This window comes from Danaus plexippus, chromosome Z (genome assembly GCF_018135715.1).
Source record: "Danaus plexippus chromosome Z, MEX_DaPlex, whole genome shotgun sequence".
NCBI classification, from domain to species: Eukaryota; Metazoa; Arthropoda; class Insecta; order Lepidoptera; family Nymphalidae; genus Danaus; species Danaus plexippus.
In genome coordinates, this window is record NC_083559.1 from 7452268 (window position 1) to 7479037 (window position 26770).

General features: G+C 31.2%; 2 protein-coding genes across 3 annotated transcripts; one reads left to right on the forward strand and one right to left on the reverse strand.

The window, feature by feature from the left end:
• Nucleotides 1-3688: 3688 nt before the first annotated feature.
• Nucleotides 3689-6545, forward strand: LOC116777637 (uncharacterized). The gene is made up of 3 exons (XM_032671300.2): nucleotides 3689-3803; nucleotides 4816-5084; nucleotides 5245-6545. The coding sequence occupies exons 1-3, from the start codon at nucleotides 3767-3769 to the stop codon at nucleotides 5542-5544; spliced, it is 606 nt and encodes a 201-aa protein (XP_032527191.2). The 5' UTR covers nucleotides 3689-3766; the 3' UTR covers nucleotides 5545-6545.
• A 15209-nt stretch (nucleotides 6546-21754) lies between these two features.
• Nucleotides 21755-26116, reverse strand: LOC116778149 (fork head domain-containing protein crocodile-like). 2 transcript variants are annotated; one of them, XR_004354109.2, is made up of 3 exons: nucleotides 24870-26116; nucleotides 24533-24710; nucleotides 21755-22840 (listed from the first exon to the last, which is right to left on the reverse strand). XR_004354109.2 is itself a non-coding variant. In XM_032672060.2 (2 exons), the coding sequence occupies exon 1, from the start codon at nucleotides 25889-25891 to the stop codon at nucleotides 24884-24886; it is 1008 nt and encodes a 335-aa protein (XP_032527951.1). In that variant the 5' UTR covers nucleotides 25892-26116; the 3' UTR covers nucleotides 21755-22840; nucleotides 24870-24883. The 2 variants fall into 2 exon arrangements, 1 of the variants encoding a protein (XP_032527951.1); XM_032672060.2 differs by lacking the exon at nucleotides 24533-24710.
• Between the last annotated feature and the right edge of the window lie 654 nt (nucleotides 26117-26770).

Below are 26770 nucleotides of genomic sequence, written 5' to 3' on the forward strand. Positions count from 1 at the left end.
TGATTAAACTTTGTAGTAATGTAAATAAAACATCACTATCAGATATAGGCTGCAATTATCCCTTCACTTCGTTTGGTTTCCTCGATCATGTCATAACAGTTGTATGTCACGTGGCACAGATTATGGATGTCGCTGAAGATCGCTTCGCATAATATCTATTATTTGAACACACTTTATACATTTCATTCTAAGTGTAACCGCGGGCGAAGTTACATTCTAATTCTAGTAAAAGCTATACCTCATTGCCAAGAAGAGTCGTCTGCTTTGGGAAATTACTTTATTATTATTATTGGATAAACGTAAGTCTAAGTTATATATGTGCTTAAGTTTTGATTTACGTTTTATTTTACCGTAAGAATACTAAACTGTTTCGACGTTCTAGCGCTTTAAAATAAATTTTGTATCGAATTTAAAATAAATCATTTTTTGGTCAAATAACGCTTTACTTCAAATCTTACCATAAAAATATTACGAGAAACATACATGCTAATGAATCAGTTTAGTCTTTTTGATACAGTTTGATTTTTTCTCTAGTTATCATCAACTGTTTCGGCGATATATTTCTAGTATTAAAAATATTATTTTTTATTATTATTTCTATTTATCTGTTTAATTTCCAATTAGTTTCACCTTACTGCTGAAAATTATTTAATGTACCTAACTATAATTACATGTTTAAATTTTGACTGAACAAACACAGAAAAATATTTGTGTTTGTTGACGCAATTTTTTTTCACTTCCGGCCATTTGATTTTATTCTCAGGTCAAATTGTCTATTGGTTGCAAATGTGCATGACATAAGTAAGGAAATTAATTATATGATGAAAGATTTGAGAATAATTTTCTCCAACAAAAATGCATCAGTTATGGATCTTACGTGGCTTGCATACGGTATATATTTGTTGATAAATCTGTCCTAACCGAAAAAACGTCAACTATTAAAACTTTAATTAATGATGTGTGACATTTGAAACGCTACTGTCCGCCCCATCGTTCCGTTTATCCATAAATTAAAAGTTGCAAAGATTCAAACGATCCTCAGAACGATTTTGATTATATCAACATAAGATACATATTCAAACTTTTCAAAGCCATCTTTAATGGGTTTTGTCTTTCGAAAGACGTTTGTAGTTTGCTTCCAAGTTTCCGCCGGCACCTTTTTTCCCATCATACGACAGACAGCGTGTCGCCGTCGCCGGATGCGGAATAGGCAGGTAGCCAGTTTTAAGACTAGATTATTTCTCTCTAAGACAATCTGCTAAATCTTTTAAGATTCAAGTGTTAATCTCCTCATCTCTAATTGCATATTTTACTTTACAATAGACTTATTCATTATAAAAAAATAACTATAAACATAAATGAAAAATTATGTAGGTATCTGTTGGATTAGGTTCAAAATGTTTGACAAACGTATGTCACCTAATTATAATATTTTAACTATTATGAAACAAAAAGTTAAACAAAAAAATTTATAATCTGATAATAATAATGGACTTTTCTCAATATCTTCTTTTAACTTTATGCGTTATCTTCGATGAAATGTAGATTTAACATGGTCGGGATCAAAATAGTTTAAACTTTTATTCAATTAAGAAAAATTTATTGCATTTATTTTAATTCTCCCCCAATCCCTATCGAAATAATTTATTTAATTAATATATATGAAAAAGATTTGTTATTTTCAAGAGTTGTTTACGATTCTGTACTCCTCTTAATCGTTACTTTAAGGAGTCTATAAAAAAAAAGGAAAGAACAGAACCCTAATAGGATCATTTTGTTATTCGGCCGTTCGTTCGTCATTCTGGCCATCAAGATTCTTTATTTCTAGCAAATCGTAACAGTATGTATACGACGCTTGCAAAAAAACAAAATTTTTTGCATATTTTTCGTTAAATTAGGAATATACATTTTGGCAAGTAACACCTTGGTATAACCACTGTCAGCATCGAGAAAATTTAGTAAACTGTTAAGTTAATAAAGGTTTTAAGAGTTCGCTTCTTGATTTATGAAACCAATTGAATTGTATAAAACATTCTAATAAGAAATTAAACTTCCTACAACTCCTATATCTGTTGGTTAAAAAAAAGTAACCAGGTTTAATAATATGCACGGTTAACATTATCTCTCACGTTCCGTGTCCCAAAACACAATCCATTTGGAAATTATCCGGTGCATCCCCTCCGGCTTTAATTAAAATGTAAATGGTGGTCCGCTTTTTTAAGGGTGAATATCACATGAACATGGGCCGCTTGAAATTTAACTCGGAAAACGGCTAGCTGAATTTATGAATTGAAATTGTCCTATAAAGTGTGGACCAAAATTTTAATTATTATCTTCATTAAAAGATGTCAAAAATATTAACATAAGTATTATGTCTGCACTTCCATCTCGTACGCCCGTGATCACGAACCACGGTCACTGTAAAGGAACCGAAATGTCGGGATTATGGAGATATAAAATAATAAAAAACGTGAGTACTTATCCGAAAAAAATCGTTTTATTTAATAAACATATGTGTTTTTAAAAATGGGATGCAGATTGATTTCGAAATTATTTTGAAGAAATACATCTTCTTTAAATATATATCTGGCTTTTATATTTATTTTGTTAAAAATAAAGTAGAGAGTTAATTTAAGAAAAAATAAACAATTCAATTATCTGTTGTGGTTAAAAGTTCATCCCGAAGCTTACTATATGGACTCGTAGCCCCAAATCAATACAATGTTTCTCCAAGAGTCAGAAAGGGACAGAGTGGCATCAGGGGGCGGCTCAGAATGCTCTCCGCCTCTCACAACATAACAACAACCCCTGGCTTCTAACCGCAACGTATTTAACTATTCAATAAAGGGGGCCAGCATAGCTATATTGGTGTATCTGTACGATGTCATTTACCTGTGAAGTACTTTACATTCACACTTATATGTGCAAACGTTAGACCTAGACCTTATTGTGGATTATTTCAATTAATTAAAGTAATTACTTTATAAATAAAATAATCAACTTTAACAACAGAGTGTTGTGTGAAGATCATGGTTACTGTTTAGAATCAAAAAGAACGGTAGATGTATGGTCCGGAATGACCAGAACAGTAACAGAAGTTCTAATTTCTTACTCCTCTATCTTCATCTTTCTTTACCTCCTAATATTAGCTTATTTTTATTTACAAATTTCATTCTCCTGTTTGGGCATCGCACATTTAGAGAAATAAAAAAAACATTTTAGTGCTATCCCATAATATGAATCAAATTCAAAATTAAAGCTGACCTCTTTTGAAACTTTATTTCCTAAGGTACCTAATTATATTTTTGTAAAGTTTCATTGTGTTTAAGACTGTAATAAGTTGAAATGTGTTACTCGATTCATAAACATAAACTTTAAATATGAAAACATCATCAACGACAACGTCATCATTTCTAAATAATTGAGATAAGTCCCTGCTTATCAATATACAAAAAAGGTAAAAAATAAAGCAACATTTATTTAAATGGTATTTTAGAAATAAATTAATTAATATTGCGAAGCAATTTATAAGTGTTAATTTTGATGACAACTTATTAGAATAACTGTGATCGTAGGAATAAATAAATATAAAAATTGTAATCCCGACATTAAATCATATAGAGGTATCATGACTATCAACATGCAGGTAAGTACTTCGTTATAATGTAATAGCCAACTATAAACTCGAGTAATTAAAATTTTAATTAATTAAGTGCATTTGTTTCTCGATGTAAAAATTTTTTTGAAGAAACGTACATACTCAGCGATGGCGAATCTGATATTATTTGTTCTTATATTGCTATGTAAGTATCCGTTATATAAGAACTGATTTTTATTCTCGAGTGGAAAGTAATGTGTTGGAGAGAGCATATCACAAATGCAATAATTAAATTACTCAAAAATATTTTTTATGACATTACTTTAAGGAAACTAACGATGGCCAATTATATGCTTAATTAACTTATCATTGATTCAGTTCAGGAACTCTGAACAGAAGACCTCAAATAGCTTAATATATACCTACTCAAAATTGAATATAAGATACAAATCAGTTAACAAAAGAAATGTACTTTTAGTTTTATAATGACAAGTAATCAATTTTGATGCACATAGTACGTCCCACTAATTATATATGTACATATGTATGTATTGACATTACATTGTGTTCTGACCAACATCCTTTGCTGGACTTTAAAAACGTAGCAAAATTTTAAGACAAAGAATAAACCAGAAAAATCATTATTGTTCATTTGGACAGAGGTGTTACCATTTCATAGACATCAGTTTATTGATACAATTCCCAATAGGAAACAGAAGTATGATTTTGATAGAAGTAATTTTTAGATAGACGTAGAAAGTTTTAAATTGAAGTGCAAACTATTCAACGGTTTTCTAGAATAGACATTATAGAGTTTAATTTCATCTATCTATAGCTATCCAGAAATTAAAATTAAAATCATTAAATTCATAGTATTAATTGTGCAACTAAAATCTATATCATGTTATATGGACATTCCATAAATATAATAAACTAGTCCATAATAGGATTGATTACGAATTATGTCCAACAGTAATAAATTTTGTACTCTATTGAAAACGGAAAATACTGTTATCCCTTTAGGAAGTATGACTAATAATGCCTATGATAGATATCTATATATCATAGACATTATTTATTTGTTTAATCTGTGCTGATAAAATTTATATGGATTTATTTAGAAAAAGTTGTGTTGACTATAAAGCCTCACAATAATTAAAAATCAGGTTATATTCGCAAGTGACATAAGGTACTCAAAAGAATTGAATAATTTCCAGATATTTCAAACTTTGGTCATAATTACTATCACTATGATTGGTATCAAAGTTATCGGATGAAAATGAAAATATTAACTAGTGACAGAGACCTTGTGAGTGATGCTATACGAAACGTAATGCGTATTGATCACTTGAAAGAATACTATACATATTCGTTCGCATATGATGTCGGCCAAATGATATATATGATTAGAAGCAAATACGCTAGAATGATTCGTGTGTTTACGATAGCGATTGATTATAATAAAAATTACCATTATCCTTACAAAGTAAGTAACGAATTAGGTCTGACTATGATTTATTTTCTTTAAGATTTATCTTTAAAAATTCAACATAAAAATATCGATATATTTTTAAACCATTATTTCAAAATAAGACGGCGATGATTTTAGTTATGTATACTATAAATGTGTATTGTGTATTTTTCAGCACGTGCCACATTTAGCGGAAATTCAAAAGTTGGCCATGGAAATTTATAATTTAGTTGAAATGATGGAGGAGTATGAATCACTTGGGGAGAAACGAATGAATAAAATGTTCAAATTCAATTTTCCACAAAATTTTACTCTTTCAAATAAGACTATAGAGGCAATAAAAGCTAATTATTCAAATAAACTACATCCAAGGGCAATAACACGGAAAAACAAACAGTATAAAAGATATCGCAGTGATATGTATCAAACTGGTCATTTTGATGGTGGCGGCTTTGACTCGGATGTAGAACAATAAAAACGATTTTACAAAATTTTAAATATCAAGTATTTTATATATATGGAAAATAAGTGGAAACCTAAAAACAAACTTCTTAAATTTCAGGTCATGTTTCGGAAACGATGTTTTGCATAGTTTATTTTAAAAATAAATTTAAAGTCAAATAGGAAGGTCGAATCCTTTATATTAACTGTATTAAATAATATTATTTAATATTTCACTGTTAAAATATAAATTATCTTTTTGTAATGTTTTCGTTGGGATTCAATTTTTTATTTTATTTCAAAAAGCTATCTACTTATTATTAATGTGCGCTTAGATAACACTAACTTAAATCTTTTAACACAATTATAGCCTAGCACACATTTAATTTTTAATTGTTTATTTAAACTCAGCGAATGAAACGAACTTAGTCGTAGCTCTCCAAACCTGGAGGAAACAAAAGCACTCAAACGGCTTTATACCATTTCGCCTGCCTACAGACACTCACTAAAAACGGAACGCGGGGATACATTGGTTTACTTTTGGTTAAGAATTTGTTATTGTAAGCCATATGGGTGCAGGGCGGTGTAGGATTTTTTCTGTTACGACGAATTTACAGCAAACGTTAAACAATAGGACACATGCTGATGTCGTGTCCATCTGTGACGTATATAACCTTCGAGGCTATTGTCAGGTCACGTCGCTGTTGATTCTAGTGGTATTGATTATAATATGACTCGACAAGCTTAAAATACTTTATTTAAGTTTGTAAGAAATGTTAATATCATATAAGAGAATTATATATAAATATATATACCCTTAAATTATGTACCTACTCGAAATGAATTATATTTTAGAACACACTAAAATGGCGATTAAAAAGAGAAGTACCAATATCAAAATTTTGTCTTTTAACTTCGTTAAAAAAAGCCAGTTTATTTTATTTTAATAATAATAGTGCCTTGGATGTAATAAGATAAACTAGAATAAGCGACTCTGTTACAGTACATATATTAAATATTACATTATACATTACATTAAAATCATTTGTTGTATAGGATTTTTTATCCCTTTTTGTAAGACTTTTTTAACTAAATCAAAATATACTAAGAAAAATTTATTTCTAATAATAATTTTAAAAGATTTTCTTATTATGACTTTGCTTACAAAAATAATAATTTATATATTTATATAAATAATGATTTTTTAAAATATAAATATAATACTATATTATTTAATCTGCTTTCAGGAAATATAAGGATTAAATTGACGGTCAATATAATTATCCTATAGTGGCTATGTCGTTGTAAAGTAGAAATATGGAATATGATATTCAAAACGCAGACAGTTGTAAACGACACATACAAAAATAGGATAAGGTGCTATTGAGTTATTGTTTAGCAAGTCTATGTCTAATGCTTGTTATAGGTATGAAAAATAAAGACTAGCTTTATATGTATTTATCTAAGAGGGCGAAAATAATTCCACCAATATTTATAGTCTTCTAAAGTATCTTGTACCTATTCTATATTTTAGATAATTTTCTGTAATTATTCAATACAACAAATTATTGAATTTCTTTCCTGGTAGTTTATAATATAACATAAATCGCTAAGTAGAATTAAGTCGTCCTCAAAATTTTTATAACGCTTCAGCTACATTTTCAATCACGTTGTTATTGATATTATTTGTAAAATTAATCAGCTTTTTAAGAAGAGTATAATCCTTACGAAGCCGAGGTAAAATTTGGAAAGCATTTATTGGATATCGTATTATCAATATACCGGGGGAAATTGCCTGCGGTCATCGGCGGCTCAACTCAACTTCGCCTTAAGGAATCCACTTAGCGAAGAATCGATAACTAATTATACTCAATACTTCTTCAGCCCGATTAAATATTGTTCTATTTTATAGGGTATTATGAAATGGACGAGGCTTTTTGTTTACTTATCTAGAAAAGGCTTTTGAATAAATATATAAAACTTACATTTATTTCGTTCGTTCAGTCAAATACGTCAGATAATTCAGAATTCCATATGAAGTAATTTTGTCGCAGATATAAGGAAGCAGTATCCCTAAGTTAAAAATATTTAGCAACAACTCATTTTGATAGAGTTTTACGTGGGCCGTGGCGTGACGCAGCGACATTGCGACCATTTATAAAACAACCTTAACATGAGTACAATAAGTATCAAATTGTCCCAAACATACCATCGGTAGGTACTCTATTACGAATGACGTGGATCAAATCGACAATAAATGTGGAGTATTTACTTTACATTTACTCTTTAATTGTGTCTTGCGACGGCTAGTGACGGACATGTAGATTCCATGACAAAGCACCTTTGACAGCTGTTATTTTATTAAATTACCTTGAACCTTGTATGCTTGTCAGTTGCCTGAAATACATTAAATACATAACTATATGAAATAACTTTAGACTTGCTACTATTTGTTGCTACTTCGTTTTTTGTTATAGGTCTTGAACCAACTACAGAACCTAGACAATAAAGTATATGGAGAAAGGTAACTTTAATTAAACTCCCAAAAGCTTAGTTATAATTTAGTATAAACATTGAAGGTAGTTAAAATCGACTATATACACAGTACACGATTGGCTGCCATATATAGGTACAATAATACTTTACCTTAGAACAAGGGAAGGAAACCGTTCAATAATGTCGGCTGGAAAACGCATGCGCTGTTTCCTTGAAAAACTACCTCAAAGCCTACCCATGCGTGTTACGACTTCTAAGTAATAGCTATTATATACTGTGTTACTTCAAATAATATGAGTTCTAAAACTCGATATGCGTATTTATAACTTTCCCGTCTATATATGGTTTGCAATCAAAAAATATTTCATGATTATTTTTTAACCTAAACCTTATTATTGTCTAAAAATATTACGAACCGAGATATATAAACACAAAAAAGAAAAATATTCATATAAATTAAATGTATATAAGTATATAAAACACTTTTGTTCACTTCATTTGTCAATTGTTGATTCCTTTAACACATCCGGGGGGTCTGTTCACAATAATTTTGGTAGTACTTCACGTCATTCACATTCAATTCATAATTTGCTACTTTTCTTACCATTTGTTAAAATATAAACCTTATTCGTTTGAAATAAAATAATAAATTCCTTATATTTTAGGGACTTAGAGTATGCCTAAGCAAATATATATTTTTATTTTTATAGAGCACAACAAAGGAGGATTTTATTGGCCGTTTTGTAGATCAGAAACTGCCACGAAACGTGTAGTCATCCCCTATCGGCTGAGTAAACATTTAAAATTAAGAACATAAAAGGTTCCATATAAAAATTTATATAGTTACGAGTATTCATATAATTAAAGAGAATTTTATAACTAAGAAATTAATAATTAACTTTTATCAAATCTAAAATCGATTATAAAATAACATCAAGGTGATAAATGTATTTCTGCTTAGTTTTATAATTATAAATATTTATATTTATAATAACATTTATTTAAAACTAAGCACTAAGCTAAAAAAATATAAAATCAAATTCATGAAATGAAATTTGTAATAATGTATAAGCATGAATGAGTTACTAATTATGTAAGATAAGGGGAAGTCAAGATTAGGAGGAGCATACATAGATATTTTTTTATAACCGGAACACAAAAGTCATTTGTAAAAATAAATCTTAATCTTTATTGTTGTGGTGCGTCGCAATAACACCTATTTGTTAATTCATGACTACAATAGGAATTAGAAGTACAGGCCATTGTCGCAAATTGGACAGTCCCTCGTCTCTAAGATCACCGAGGAATTACTGACAGCGGGCGTTAATAAAAACATGACGACATGTCAAAACTGACCAGATTTAGTAGGCGACAAGTGATGATCATTGTTATTGGGCCATTGAATTCAGTGTGGGCTCCTCGACACCTACGTCGTGGTCGCAGACGGCTTGAATACTGTGACTGTGTTTGCGCTACGGATTGTCTGATATAATCGTGGAACCTTAAAATGAAGCACGCCTACCATTCATGAAATGTTTAAAGTAAAGCGATGGGAACGTGGAATTTAATAGTTGTCTAATTATATTATAGAAACTTTAACTCTTTTTTGTATAGGTCTATTCTAATATTTGAGATTTCATGTAAGAATTAAATGCAGATGCCATCTAGTTCAGTTTGAAAGTACAATAGGATTAAGACTTAATTAATAATAAAAAGTAACTGTTTATGATCGTAATGCCAGAAAGTAATTATTTTAATTAAAGATTATGATCTGATCCAAGTTTAAGACACTAAAGTATACGATGCATATTGAGGGAGAGCGGCGCCGGCGCACGTGGCTATGTTATTGCAGTGTCGCGGCTAATTACTGATTTATAGTTAGAAGCTCCTCTTCTGTGGCATAACGCAAGTCATAAGAGACAACAATGTTACGTTATTCTTAATAATTTAAAAGATAATAAAAAATTAGAAAGAATTATAATATGAAAATTATTAAAGTATAAAAGTTTAAAATATAATTTAGGTTCACTTTTTAGGTTTCAATACAAAATTATTATGAAATTTTTGTCCGTTTTCTAAATGAGAGCTGCTTTCAAGTGGTAGTAATGCCAAGGAACTTTTTACTTTCATAACAAAGAAAGTCTGATTACAGCCACTTTATAAACGTTCGGCCCTTATATATTCAGCTAGTATAATATAGTCTTTCACATTTACTTCTTTAATATGTTAAATATCATGGAAGACTTTTGAAACTTTATAATAAAACTTTGTTACTTGATACCTATTAAGTTTATATTATACTTGATTCTAACTCTATGCTATTGAATATAATAATTTACCAAATCTTGAGCCAAGAAAAGGCGATAATCATCGACCGCACTTCACCTCTCTCCGATCCACTCGATTCTTAATTCAATATGAACATTAAGATACAATATTGAATGAATATTTCATAATAAAATATTTATATGTAAATATTTTTAAGGCATATTAATAATATTTCATAACATATTTTCTATTACATTACACAAATATTTTCTAATTGTCATACCAACTTTTAGTACCAATGTTTTTAAAATCAGTTCAAAAAACAGAAGAGATTTATAAACTTAGCAATTTGTCAATATATCTAGGGTATCAAATAAATAAATATATTATTTATCTGAAAGTAGTTAAACAAATAAACTTATGTCGCCAGAGAGCGAGTCGACACCGTTCTGTTTGTTTTGTATATTATACGTGACGTCTAGGAAATCCTTCCTAAGTTTCAAATCCAAAACTGTGTAATATAGGTATGAGAAATGTTAATGTTTTTATTGAAGTTATTTTTTTTTTGTTCATGTATAACTTTATAAATACGTGCAAATAGCTATAATTCTCGCATTAAATATCCATCTATTTCAATAAGGTCGTTACACGTTTAGTCGCAGCAGGCATTGGCATAGAAATGTGTTTAATTATACAATAATATTAATATAATTGTTCTCATTCAAGGTTAACAAATATTAATGAAAGCGTTTTAACGAGTGGGTTAAAAACTTAAGGCTCGTCAAATGTTAAACATTGTAAAGGACCATCCATGTGCTTGCCACATTGTACCGCTGCGGTTTTATACAATACCAATATTTATCTTTTGTTGTTTTAGATATGTTAAGTCCTGAGTTATCTCAAATTTCGGATATAGCTTTTAATGTTGTCCCATGGAACGAAGGTATTAATCCATTTTATTTTATATTTTGCGATAGATTATAATAATTATCAAAATTAATTAATTGCATTTCTATATTCAAATCTCAAAGAAAAATTACTTTAAATGCGTACTGTTGAGGCGCTATTTCAATAAACTTTGAAATAGATAAGCTGTTCTTTTCACCGATTTCTATATTAGGGGAGACTTGTTTACGTAAGGGTTATTTGTGTGTGTGTATTTAATGTTAAAATAAGTCTACCGACCGAAATTAGGCGTGGAGTATAATCCAAATTGCAGCTGTTTGTTTAGAGCCGATGGCGTATCGATTAAATGTAAAAGACATTTCTACTATAAAAATAATGAAAAGAGAGAAAAACCAAAGACCGTTTCCGAATAAAATTAAATTCAAAGGATTGATTTGAGTACCACCTCTATTCCGTTTTATTTGTCACTATCGAATAGGTACACATAAAAAGAAATATATATATGTATTTTTCTTTTGCTTCTTGCAGTAAATTTTAATTATAATAAACGAAACATATATATTGTGAAAATTTAAAATTAAAGTGCCACTCTGACTTGTATGCTTTGACGTCAATCAATATATGGAAGACTTCAGATGGCAAAATTTGATTTTTATTCTGACGAGTCGCTCGATTAATTACAACGCCTTTGAAGTTATTATTTCAGGTTCCGGTCGCGCTTTTGAGTCGCTTAAGATGTCAACGCAAACCGCTCGCACTTCCTCGTAATAGCTCAATAAAAAGGATACGTCTAAATAAAACGTATTCTTAGTCAGACGTCGATTCGATTCACTTGAAATCGAGCCAAATCGTTTTTTTTCCACAGATTGGTAGCCTTTAAGTCAGTTGTCATAAATTAAGTAGTCGTGATAGTCTTTTGATCAATGCAAGACGATGACGGGCATATTGCGAATTCGCTGAATTTTTATTCACGGATTAAATGTTGTATAAATAATTATTATCAATTAAAGAATATTTTGCTTATATTTATCCTAGTATTTTTCAAGTCCAAGTATAAGATAGCGTAAGCTGAGATATTAGATAATATTTTTATCCGTGAAGTAAGTCGGAGTAGGTAACTTATTCATAAAAAGGTATATAACTATAACTAAATCATCCATTTGTGATAATAAAATAAGAAGATAATATGAATATAAAACGAATATAGTACCGCCTAGTTATTATTCTATAAGATCAAACTGAATAGACAGCTCATCCCCATCTCATTTATTGATAGCAGACTCAATTGTACATCATTACAATAGCGGCTGTGTAAAATATGTTGATCCGCAGACAGTTTCGTATTAAAATCGCAGCGAAAATAAAAACGAAAGGGGTTGCGAGTTATGGCGAGGCGCGATAACGACGTGCCGGCGATGCGTGAGCATTGATCCGCAGTTGCATGTGCTTTGAACAAACCGTGAATTACTAACAATGCGAACAGGACGAACAAACCTGCTATAATTCCTGTATTGTGGAACGCCACGACCTACCACCGACTGGAACGACACTTGTCGTAGGGCTACATACACCGATTTATTTAAATAAGTTTTTAATTAATTTATTGAAAACTATATATTTCAATACAATTAAAATAAATAAATTTTAATTTCACATAAAATAATTGTAATTATTATAATTACAATTCTTGTTAAATCCTTACCAAACATACACAAACCATCCTGGAATTCATGTGTAGATAGTGTAAAAATATTTATATTTTTAATAAGCAAAACTGATTGTTTACTTTTCAAATGACATGAATGGTGTCCATGGGGATTCATTAAGAAACACAGTCAAGAAAAAATCTCACCAATAGATGTTTTAGAAATTTGAACTTTATTGTCTTGTTATAGAATACTTTAATGTTTGTATGTTACTTAATTCTTAAATAAAAAGGTTCGTCGAGCGGACGGGATGAATGGTGTCAAAATGACATGTTAGTTTGAATTTTTTGCAATTTTTTTGACAACTCCACCTCGTTGACATGAACAATTTGGATCTATATCCGAAATTTATATTAAAATTACTGTTTAATATGTATGAATAAAAATTTCATTCAAACTACTATCAATTAAATATTTAATGTATTGCAAAATATCTTATACATAATCTCTTCCATATATGTATATCAAAAGATATTCAGGTCAAAAAAATCTAATTATATCATAATTTAAAATTATTTTTGTTGACAAAATGACGCATGATTTTAATTGGTTAGTTACAGATTATGTAACATTAAAGTATTTTATCATCAAATTATTGTTTAATAAAAAGATATATTATAAGAAAAAGAATGACAAGACTCTCACGACGCGACCAAAGCTACCTGAAAGACCACCAACAAAAGCTTAAAATCGGTACATTATTCTTACAATATTGAATTAAATCGTAACATACCTCAAGACTTAAAAAACTGGGGTATTCGTAGTTTTGTTACTTCATTTTTATGTTTGTATCTATGTTTTAAGGCGGACAATGCGAGACTGAAGTCGGCCATCAACTATTGTGTGTGAGTAATTGTAATATTGTTAGTTTTTGCGGATTATATTGAGCTGGCCATTGTACTGGCTGGCTGCAGCCCGGGGCACAGTGAAGCGCGAGGTGGATTATTCGCCACATTAGCCTTCGCTGCGGATTTCATTCAACCAGAAGATTAGCCGATCCTGACAATTGTTGCGCATTTCGATGTTGCTCCCTTATGACCAATTAATTTTCAATTGTTGAGGTTTGGACATTTACTGGGTGTAAAAAAGATATACAACTCATAATATAATAAATATCTTCCTATAATATTGTTACTTAAACATATGTTTAACTGGGTGTTTGAATGTGTAAACAAAAACGAAGTGTAGTGGTAAATTGAACAGTCGTTAGCGGTTACTCGGGAGCCGGGTACATGTTTGTTTTGAAAAGCGCGGCAACAGCACACCGCAATTTAAGTAATTATCTAAAACCAATATCACACACGCTGAAGTGTTTGCTAAATATTTTTTCGAAGCAATTGTTTTAAAGTAACATTGGTGCTGAACTGCGAAATTTAGTAACAATTGTATATCAACGTATGCTATATATAAGAATGACTGACTTAGATTGAATGATCAATCACAAACCAAATCCATTACAAATGTCATTGAGAATTATAAAAACAGAGAGGTGTAGGTATCTTCACTTCGGTAAACGACATAATTCGGTGTATACGATTTACGACTTCCAGATTGCGTAAAAACACGTCTATAACAAACTAAACAAACACAGGCGCGCGCGCAGCCGTCTATAAAGCGCAAGTTATCTACATTTAATTACATTCGGTATTTTTGTAAGTATAGATGGGACCGCCAGCGACGTAAGCTTTGGTGGTCACCTTCCGCTACAAAATTGCGGTTTTCATAAAGTCAATCCGCAACTGAATGATGTGGCTAACGCTCACACAAATATCCTATATTAACTAAGAATTTAAATATTGCCTTAATATGTTGTGTGTGAATTCTAATGAAAAATTATATATACTACCTATCAAAACATTAATGTAAGTAATCGAAACTTTTCATGACCCAAACTGCGTTAGAGATTTGAACAATAACTCTAATTTTTAATGCCAGGCTAATATATCATTATTTTGACTTTTTACTTCTCTGTAATAATTGAGGAATATCGTAAATTAACTCATTTCATTTTCATTTAACTCTTTCAGTTTCATCACAATATGATAAAATATTTTTATACTTAATTTTAAGTGGTAAGTACAATATTAGGTGTTTGTCTGTTTATTTGGTTTATACTTTTGTACGGATTTAAAACAAATATATACAAATATGACGTACTCTTTATTTATATTAATTAGTAATATAACAAAACCAAAACTTGATGGTTTCGTGCAGAGGCTACAGATATCGCTGAGAAATTTATACTTAGCATCTGAATTCAGCAATATGCTCTTCACTCAACTGGTTTCACAGAACACTGTGATCCCAAAACAACTGTCTTTTTTCCAAACAACTTTTTCCCTCTCAAACAAGATAATTGCCGGCGATGTCAGGAAGGGAATGTTATATATTGGTAGGTACATAGGGGAGAGCGAGCAAACATTAAGTTATAAACCATTTCCAACGAACGCCCAGAGCGGCATTGTTCCGAAAGAGGGTTGGCGGGAATAGGCTAATATTTGCCCTAAGGGCTGAGAAGCAGCCGACTAATTGTTCTTTAAATACCTCAGGTCCACCCTTCAACAAACATTTTCAAAATTAATTTACCGGAGTTACCAGTTTCTGTATTTGGTGACAAATCATTATGGAATGTAAGTTCTTGAATATCTGTCAAATAATAATGTAGTTATAAGTACGTACCTATCACAAAATGCAATAATTACTTTACCAGCTAAGAGTGAACATGAAATGCAAACGAACGAAAAGTCTTATTTTATTGCCGAGTAATTTAAAAATCCTTTATGAAGTAAGGGTGGAAACGTGCAAATAAATAACTTATATCTAAAATCCAGTAGTAAAACTACTAAAATAGCAAATAACATGATTTTTTAAACCACAAAACTAGGTTAAAGTGCTCCGTTCCATCGAACACAAATAAATCACACGGTATTACCTGTATTTGTCTGATCCATAAAACTGTTCTGCTTACAATAATGTTATAAAAGCGGAGTACTATTTTTAAATTAACATGAAAAATGGAATGTGAAACCATTAGGTCGGGCTGGTCGGGCTGATCGACGTTTGTTTCACTGTCAGCGTTTCTATTTCTGCCGCCTCTATTTGTCACTCGTGTCTAATTTGTGTTCATGTTGAAGTAAAGATTTATTGTTACACATCGGATAAAGTTTTGTCGTTCTTTATTCGATAACGACGTTATCATAAATCGAAACAAGTTTTTAGATTTATGAACTCAAATGTAAAAGTCAAATAAGTATCTAGTTAATTGGTAGTTAATAAATTTTATAGTAAAAAAATTAAATTATCGTTTCTGTTTAATAAGTTTAAATAGCAAAATCCACATAAACAAAGAATGAGGATAAACGAACTGATCGCCATTAGACAAACGGAACGTTTGAAGCATTACACAATCGCTTAGCAGTTAAGAGTTTCGAAGAGGAGTAGAAAGAAATTAAAATAACGAGCGCCGTGCTCAGGTCCATATGTGCCATGTCTTGGCCTACCCTTTCTGGGGCCACTATTTTTGTAATGACAGTTTGCAGGCGGGCGTCCCGGCCATTCCCGGGAAACACCTAATTGTGCCGCTCGGTTTGAATTCGATGAATGAATCGATATTAAAACAGCTATTGCGTAATACCAACGATCTATCAGATTTATTAGCGAGGAAGTATAAATCTGTTAACACAATACATCGTCGAGTCAATTTTCTTTACCCAATTGTTTGATTTATATGAAAGGTTACGGATGTATAGTTTTATGTAAATATCGTTCGATTGTATGATATTTTAGCAATATATTTTTCTTACATTTCTTCTAATTTAAAACGTAACACATTGAATCCTGTTCAAAGGATACACACATTTTATAATTACACAAATTTTATAAAGAACTGCTAATAAATATGAAAAAAATATATATCAATAACATTCATTGTTACGTGACGAACTATCTATGGCCCTGAAATAAAAAAGATATTTATATAAACAAATTATACACTCGTTGAACCACATACATACTCATACCTATTGAAAAATCAATGTCGTACAAAGATCTCACGGTTCCGTAAACGATACAAAGTCCAAGATTAATGGTGAAGTTTATTTTAAATCGTCTTTATTTATTTATTCAACAAGTGCTTAGTAGTAAAACGTAAACTAGAACCAAACGAAAATGTGTGCGGTGGTACCCAACGCGGGAATCAACCTCCCAAATACAAAATAGGATATTTAGATCTTTCATATGTTGTGTACCAATAAAAAATATCTGATAAATTCTTTGCCATGGTTTTTTTTTTAATTTAATAAATTTTTTTAAATTTAATTTTTAAATTTCCTAACTGGAATAAGGAAAACAATTATGGAAAATAGACATTGTTCTTTATCTATTAGCATCGTCAGCCAAAAGGAAGGCATCCAAAGCACGACGGTGGCCCGTTTCGTGCCAAATTAGACTCGATAAAGTAAATATTTATCTAAGTTTCAATATAAACGCAGGAGGTGAGATAACCGTCAAATCAAATTGCTTTTTCGAATCGGCTGCGGGTGGTAACGTAGTTTCTCGGATTTCCGATAAGCTTTTAAAGTTTTAATCTACGAACGACGGACTTATACGCAGTGAAGAGAAACTTTGCTAATGAAGATCTGTATTAATAAAGAAAAGAATTCTGTCTGCTGTTCTATCATTCATATCATGTTTTGATATCATTTTTGTATATATTGACATGGTTTACAGCAAGTTCAATAAAAAACTATTAAAAATAATAATTTACGGCTTAATATTAAATCATTTTAGTTATTTCCTAATAAAATTTCTGTGATTATTCCAATATATAATAGCAGCTTTGCTTAACAAAAAAAATATTAATACACAGTTGGTTCTTAATTCGTTTTCTGTGGATCTAGTTGTCTTCTAATTTAGGGTTTTAATTTCTAAAAAAAAATATAATTTCAATAAGTTGATCACATATTATTAAATATCAATTAGACTTCTTATTCCCGGCAAATCCAATCTAGTTTCCCAAACAACTTATAATAATGTTCATGACTTGTTATTTAGGGAGATATTAATTTTCTTATGACATGTTTCTCTTGATTCGATTATAAAAAAGTATATTTTACGGACATAATAATACTTTGTACGTTGAGGGCTTAAATTATTTTGAAATATTTTATTTCTAATTCCTATGGGTCTTAACGTTCGAAATACATTTTAAAACTAAAATCATTTACTTAAATTTTCTAAGTACTTAAACCATAACATAACTACGTAGGCACTTACCTTTTATGAAAAATAATATCACCCCTGAAGTCAATTCGTATATCATATCATCTGAAGCGTTTGATATTTCAGTTGCTTTATAACAGGAAACAGAGGTGAATTTAACTTTTGGTATAAGATCGATCGTAAGCATGAAATGACATAATATAGGGGAGCCATGGGAGTCGATAGAGGCGTATCCATGGGGTTACAGGAAATAGGAGTGGGGCGCATTAACTATTTTCTAGGGCCCCTTTTCTATTTTATGTCACTCGATTCGATTTTCAATTCGTATCTATTAAATATACATTTTAATTATCCAAAACCATTACAGAACATCGGATATACCTATGGTTTTCCTGAAAAATATTTTTTTATTATTTTTTTGTGCCATCCGTCACTAAAAATATATACTTAGTAGGTAATAGTAGATTTAGGTATTAATAATTTGTTATAGAAATAAAAAATTTAGAATTTAATGAAAATAATCTTCAAGAACTTTACCATTTTGTATGAAATTTTTTCACCAAAAGAAACTATGGGAACTACATAATTATCACACAACGTTGACAACTTTCAAAAACTCAAATACGATTAAAACATTATGATGTTGAAAAGTGATAATTTGTTTGAGGACAAGATAAATGAGCTTATATCTTTTTGTAACTTGTTAAAAGTAAAGTAGGTGTTATACTTTACCTGACTATAAATTAATGTGAATTACACAAACCTTATAGGTATAAGTGGCAAGTGGCAAGCTGCTTATAGAATAAACACTAGCAATTAAATATTTTTTTAAAGCACGTATCTCACATGAAACAGAAAACCAAACTTAAGTTTTTACTTTTTAATTTTAGTAAGGATCCAAATTTCAACGCTTTAAATATTGGTGATGATCACTGTACCGTCAGTCGTAACTCACAGCGTGGATTATTTTCTTATACGTATGATACATGACTGCGCTCAGATGCTTTCCATTCCGGTGCACCGAGACTATTAGAGGCATTGGATAAACAAAGGATTAAATTATCGCGTTAAGACAGAGATAATCCATACAGATGAGGTGGTTGTTGACCTTCGATCCTCCACAAAACGCTGGCTGATTCATACGTACTGATTGTTTATCTTCACATTCTTGCTACGTCGGAAAATTAAATCTAAATTCATAATATCAAATTGTTCCCTTTTTAAGTTAGTTTTATGATTTTTGCTTGCAATACCAGCTCAATTAAAGTTTCATTCAGTTATTCCTATTATTTAACATTTAGTTCGAAGAAATTAATTTAATTTCCTGATTTTAGTATCGCAAACACTTTGAAGTTTATTCAAGGTTGAAAACAACATTGAAATAAATTGAATAAGTGCTATACAATAAATTACCAGTGGTTACATACTCACACATTGTTTTCACATGAAAAAAATAAATTACCATCAACATTGTCGTAAACTAAAGCGGTAGAGTGCGTAGGTTTACTGTTACGTTTGTAGACACGATCATTGGGCTTTGTTGTTTATTTAATTTAGACACTTGCTTATTCTAAGAAAACAAAATATCTTTTATATTCTTACATTTTAATGAGATAAATGGTATTTATTACATTAATACAGATGTATGAAAAATTTGTACTTCCGTTTCTAATTTTAAAAGTACAAATACCTCTCCATTTTTCCTAGATGTGCCAAGGTGACGTAAAATAATCTTACCTGACCGACTGACTTACCATTTAAAACAAATAGTGAGTGTGCCAATATCAACATATTCGTTGCAGAAAAACAATAAACAGGGCACCAGTTCATTGACCGTTACAGTAACGCATACTGCCAAAGTAAGCACCTCTTGGTTTTACTTATAATTAACATTAATAAAAAAAATGGTTTATCCTAAACTCTAATTTTCAATCTTTACATTAGATTTAAGCTTAAGAAAAGTGTGCTACAATGGTTTATATATAAAGTGTTTATAATCTTTATTAAAAGTTATAGATATTTTTGGAACAAATGGCTTGTTTTATGTAGGTACAATCCGGTGGGTCACCGGTACTTACAACTCCAATAGGATAATAATACCTTAAAGCTTGAATATAAGAGTTTATCATAAGTTTTGACGTAAGGTCCAAGATGTCAATGAAGATGTGGGTGGTAGACGTCAACATACAACGGACAAAACGACCCTCTTGAATATCTCAGTCACCAGCGCTTATGAGCCTTGCGTGGACCAGGTACCGCATATTAAATAAGCCAGATTCTCGGTTCTACAAAAATGGTGGTGGCCCTATATAGTTGTGATGTAGGTACCTCGGCTCCTTGAATCGCCACTTGTATTTTTTAGTTAGCATCGGAATGCGAGGTCTAAATCGATGTGAAGTGCCACTACTCGATGTATCGAAATGATTGCGATGTCCGATGATGACGAGGTCTCTTTATAATGTGGGATATACTGTTTTAAAATATAGCAGCTTATTAGTATCGTGGAAGTGCTTATTGTGAAATCTACTCAGGCCCCATATTATACTACTTTGATATACCTCGTTGGCTAAAATATTTAACTTTTATAATTTTTCGAGTTGATACTATAAATAAATAAATAAATGAAAAGTTATTTCTTAACTTGCAGATCTCTAAATCAAAACTTTCACTGTGCTCGATTTTCTTTTTTTGCCATAGAAAACCGGTTTTAAATTATAAAAAGCTTTTAGAAATTATTGATTTGTTAAGTTTGTGTATCTCTATTATATCATTACCATCTAGAGTGGAGAAATGAATATCAAGAAAAGTATGAAAAAGACAAATTCATATTAACATTAAACTGTAATAAAAAAGTTGAGACCTATTATTTTGTAAACCCTTCTTACATATTCTATATAAATATATTTAAGTGTCTAGTAAGACAAAATATTAAACATAGGTATTTTTTTATATATAAAATATTTGTAATTTTAATTATAATAAAGAATGTTACAAAAAAAATTTAATTCTATTAAGTAATATATTATTTGTTTCTTTTTAACCTTATCGACCTATATGTAATAGTTGGGCTGAAAACTTTTGGCAACCTGTATGACCGGATACATTAAAACGTGCATTACTCGTACCATCTCATATTTATATAATGAAAGACTAGTGAAAATTAAATTTATCAAAATTTTATTTATGTTTATTTTTTTCATTAAAAAACTTACCTTATTATAATCAATCACTTAAAGCAGCAATAAAATTGTTACTTGGGTCGCTGAAGAATGAAATGATGTAATTTTAAAATTTCATTATATTAATCTTTTTATATAAAAGAAATTCTTGTTATTTACACCATTTATAACTTAATAACGGCTATACGGGTTTGGCGGAGAGATAGCTTAGAACAAGGGAAAAGAAAAGATTGAAAATAAAATAAGTTGATTAAATCCAAAATCTTTTTATCTACTTTCTTTAAGGAGGAAGAGTGTTTGTCCGATCATCTATACACTTCTAATTTTGAAACTAACGAGGACGAAGTCGAGGGCAAAAACTAGTAGTTTTCTAAATGTGCTGTAGGTTCTGGTGCTGTAGGTATATGACTACGCCATCGTGAAAAGTCGTTAAATAAAAATAGTTTTTCGATATATGTATTTCCTTTATTAAAATGGAACCTACTTCTCTACTTTATTATTAAAAAAAAAAACTACATTATCAATGCTTGATGAACATTCATATTTTTACATCAGAAACAATTTCTATTTATGAAACATTCTAAATGATCTGTATAGAACGCATGTAATAAATAGTTTGGTTATATTTTAAATATTAGGCGATCGAAAATTATTCTAAATATTTCTAATATATTCGGAATTTATTTCTCTTACAAGTATTTATGCTATTTTATTCTAAATTACTATAGTACATAAAGTGCCATAAAACAGATTCACAGAAGGCTATGACAATTGTTTCAAAGTAATATATTATACTAATTGGTTTATCAATAATTCATAAAGACTGTCCACAAGTGTTCAAACAATTAATCCAATCTCTCACAATTTTCATGCGTCCATACAAATATTATTCAAAATGAAAATAAGAGTGTGCACAAGAACTATATATACCTAAAATAATTTTCTATTCAAGATTTTGAAGGTTGTATGATACTTAGTTTACCAAATTTATTAACATTTTCACTTAAAATGTGAAAAACAATTAACAAATCTAAGAACCCTCATAGCTAGAACCTTATATAATTCGTACATCTTAACTGAAAGTATCAAAGTAAAGACTAGAAACGATATTTAGTCTACTATGCTCTAACCTACCTTACAGCTATGTAATTCTAAATTAAATATATACATAAAAACTCATAAATACATTAAAGTATGGGCTACATAATATTCTATGTGGTCTTTCACTAGCATGTGATGAAAATAGAATCCTTGCTTTCACATTATTTAACTGAGAATTTTAAAACATTTTAAATTGTATCTATATTGCAAATATTCAGACTACTTTGTTTTATAAAATTTTATAAGACCTTTATGAATCTCTATGAAAAATGAACAATTTTGTGATAACTCTACTACTATAATTCATGTTCATTTCACTACAAATTAATACTATTAATCAGACGTGTTAATTAATAATAGTAAATATTGTAAGTATTCGTATCAATTTATTTGATGGTTATCGGAACAATTCGTTTCCCTGCTATTCGCCTCCCGCTTTCTTCGTTCCCGTCACCTAGGACAAAAAATAAAATATATTTATTTGAAAACGTTGATGATGATAAAAAGAAGTGAAAAGAAACAAGTATAGATAAGACTATACAACAATTTAGCTCTACCGACCCATCGAAAGCAGGTTTCTTTGACTGACGAAAATGTTTTCACGATTTTTTTTGTGATCATAAAGACTTATCTTATCAAACTCTTGTGGAAGCAATCAGCTGAGAGACAAAGTTTTGCATTTTCTGCTAATTTCTAGTTAGACGTGGTCTATAAAATAATTATGGATGGAAAAAAAACATTATATAATAGATATAATTGTAACATAAGACAGAGAACAGTAAGAATATTTACGAAATTGATTTAAACCAAACCTACCTAGCATTTTAATTTTGAATAAAAATTCATACAATCATCCAAAATAAGCAATAGCTGATACCCGACAATACTGTTACATCTGTGATTGTAAATGGATTACCCACACTGTTTTTGTTACGAAGCAAGATCCAACAAGTTGATATAAAATATTTCCACGTTTCATTTGTAACACTAACTACATGTTATATATTGGTTTGGCTTTACTATAGCTTCTACTTAATATACATATTAAAATAGATCGGGAATCTTATTAAAGACCGTGTAACAAGTAAGTTATAGGTAGTTTAAGAGATGTGTGGCAATAAATATAGTCCAAATATTATTTTTGCCGGCAGATTTAACTGCCTTTTATAAAAACATTATTTTATATGTTAGTAAACGTTTGCCATAAAATTTTACGACTGTTTCATGTAGTTTACTTTTAAGTGATTGGGCAAATACTGAATAGTGTAAGCACTGTTTTGTGCATCATCAAATAGGTTTATTAGGTAAGTGAACATAAAATGCCACCAAAGGAAATAAAAGCGTAATGCTGTCTAAGTTTGAACTATAAACTACTCAGTCTTAAATAGGTGTTTAATTGAATATTAAATTAAGATATTTGAATAATTTTATATGTAGACTCGTGAACAAACGACAACGTATTACATATTTGTATTGCTCTCAGGTCAAACAGTATTTTTCTTAGGCAGTAACCTATAAACCAGATATCTTAATCTTTTTTCATTATGAACAACCTAACTATCACTATTAATATTTATCGAAAGTTGGACGTTTCTAAACTTTAACATAGTAACTAATTTATTAAAATGACTCTGCATAAGAACACAAACAAGTGACACTATTTGGGTGTCGTTTCATTTATTTATGAGTACAATTGGCCACCAGATGGTCTATGGCTCGAACAGAATTGAAAAGATTTAAAATTAATAGATGTTAACTTGAGTCAACGTTTGCACATTTTTATTACACCGATTAAAATACTTTGGTATTAGTTACATTAAAATATAATCAAGGTCGATAATTAATGATATTAAATTTATTTTACTTACACTTCACACCTTTCCCCTAATTACAAATATTAAAAGAAAATGTACATTATAATTTCAAAAACCTTAACGTTCTACAGTAAGGATATTTTCCACTGATCCTTGACTCAACCACAAATACCCAAACCTCAAACAATTCAATAAAAAAAACAATAATTAAATAAGAATAGAAACCAAACATCGGTTTGTCCATAGATGATGCGGCTCGCTGCAATAACGGTTCCTCGTACAAGCACTCAGAGTTATGACTTAAATGGAACACATGTAAAGTTAAGACATACCTAGAGGTGTGAACGGAGCAGGAGGCGGCAGGGCTGACCGACGATCTGTAAACAGTAGTTATCGACACGCCGCCACTTGTATTGGTTCTGTAGCATCTCCGGCTAGGAGGCTATATTTATCCGCTCTGGAACTGACGAATACGGCTAAATCCGTTCGGCGCCATATGATGTCGATCTCCTGTAACCACAACCACGTCACGAAACAACCCGTCCGTCGCCTACCCTGCGGCCGCCAGGGTCGTAGTCGAACGTATCTCGCACAGCGGCATTCGCGTCACAAAACTAGAGAAGAATATTTCGCAAAGCGCTTGCGGTGTATATTAAAATATTCTCTCACCTGAGGATGGTGTCTCAGTAGGATTTATGAGCAGAGGCGGGTGCGGCGGCTACGCAAGCTTGATGATGGTAGTAGGATGGAGCTGGCGAACGGTAGTGGTGGTGAGGTGGAGGTGAAGCGCGGTAAGCGTCGGGAGCCGGTGAACTGCCGCGGTATCCCGCCAACTGGCAACTAGGCGGTTCGAAGAGGTCCCGAAAAGCTGGCGGAAGCTGGTCAGCGGATGGTTCGGGTGCAGAATACCAGCCGCTTGTAGCTGCTCGAAACTCCTCGGCTGCTAAAGAATATGGCTGTGGCGAACAGTAAACTGCGGAGGGCGGTAATCGAGGCTCGCTAAACTCGTCTATAGGCTCACTTAATTTGTCATACCGCGTGCAATCCGCACCGGGTTCTCGTTTTGGTCTACATTCAAATATTCTAGGCTTTACGTCTGGCTTGACGTCTCGCGCTTGTCCTAAAGCATCAGCAGCGCTAAGAGCTTCCTGTGCCGCCAGTTCTTGCGCTTGTTGTAATTGTTGCTGGCGTTTCAAAGCTTCTTCTTTTTCTTTAAGCGCATCCTTTTTTTTGAAACGGCGACGTCGTCTCAAATAAGATCCGTTATCAAACATGTTATAAGAATCTGGATCCAACGTCCAATAACTTCCTTTGCCGGGTTTTTTATCATCCCTTGCAACCTTAACAAAACATTCGTTAAGACTCAAGTTGTGTCGTATTGAGTTTTGCCACCCTTGTTTATTTTCTCTATAATAAGGAAAACGTTCCATGATGAATTGGTATATACCATTGAGGGTTATTCGCCTATCGGGTGCATTTTGAATCGCCATTGCTATCAGTGCAATATACGAATAGGGAGGTTTGACCATATCTTTCGGTGTTCCGACATGCTGTTGATGCGGGTGAAGATAGGGCGGTCCGTATCCATATCTGTATTGATCGTAAGCGTAAGGAGTGACTCCAGCAGAATAGCCTCCTGCAGCTCCGCTGCGGTATGCGTAATGGCTTTGTTCTCCAAATAAAGCGTGCATTTTGGTAAGAATCGTATGTTCACTGCCACGACATGTTCAAACTCAACCGCGACACTTGGACGCACTTCTCTCACGGATACAAAACGACGACTGACTGATTTTGTTTAGATTCACAACAAGACACGTTTACATAGCGAGCGCTAAACGAAAAGCGAATGAGCGGGTGTGGGCGACGACTGTACGAGAGACGTAACGCACAAGGATCCGCCCTCCTTTCTGTGATGTTCGTCTCGTTTCGACAGCAGCTTTCATCTATAGGACTGTCTCTCTCTGTCATTGACAATGTTCGTTAGGTGGGATGTTATCCAGGCAGGGTTTTGTTGAAGGCGGCGCAAACTCGTTTTAATACTGCTTTTCGAAATTTATCCTCCCCTTCGGTCGAGCCCTTAATACCCTTTGTTCGATACAAATGTCAATTATTCTTATTGCCACCATGCCCATCTCGACGGACGATTCTATTTAGCAATTTAAGAGGTAACATTATTAAATTAAAACCTCATTACGTCACTATATTTTTATTTGTTATCGTATTAAATTAGTAGGTATTTATTCAATTGTTTATCATAATTATGGAAATACATTAATTTTTTGTAATCATTTATATTATTAACGATCCAAAATAAGAAATATGGATAAATACAAATGAATTAACCATGTGACTCCAAATGTTAAATGAATAAATAAAATAGATTAATAAATATATAATGGAAATGGCCCGATCCTTTGCAGTAGATAGCTAGGGACCTATGTTATAAGTCTTACCTATACGAGTGCTTGGATTTTAATGAAGTTTACGAAACTAAAATTAAATTTTTTTGTCCAATTGGAAAACACAGTGGCTAGGTAGGTAGATGACTAATAAAAGAAAAATTCTCAACT

Coding starts and splice junctions, on each gene's coding strand:
- LOC116777637 (XM_032671300.2), top strand. CDS start 3,767: ATGGCGAATCTGATATTATTTGTTCTTATATTGCTAT. Junction 3,804..4,815: donor ATTTGTTCTTATATTGCTAT/GTAAGTATCCGT, acceptor AATAATTTCCAG/ATATTTCAAACTTTGGTCAT. Junction 5,085..5,244: donor ATTACCATTATCCTTACAAA/GTAAGTAACGAA, acceptor TGTATTTTTCAG/CACGTGCCACATTTAGCGGA.
- LOC116778149 (XM_032672060.2), bottom strand. CDS start 25,891: ATGCACGCTTTATTTGGAGAACAAAGCCATTACGCATACCGCAGCGGA.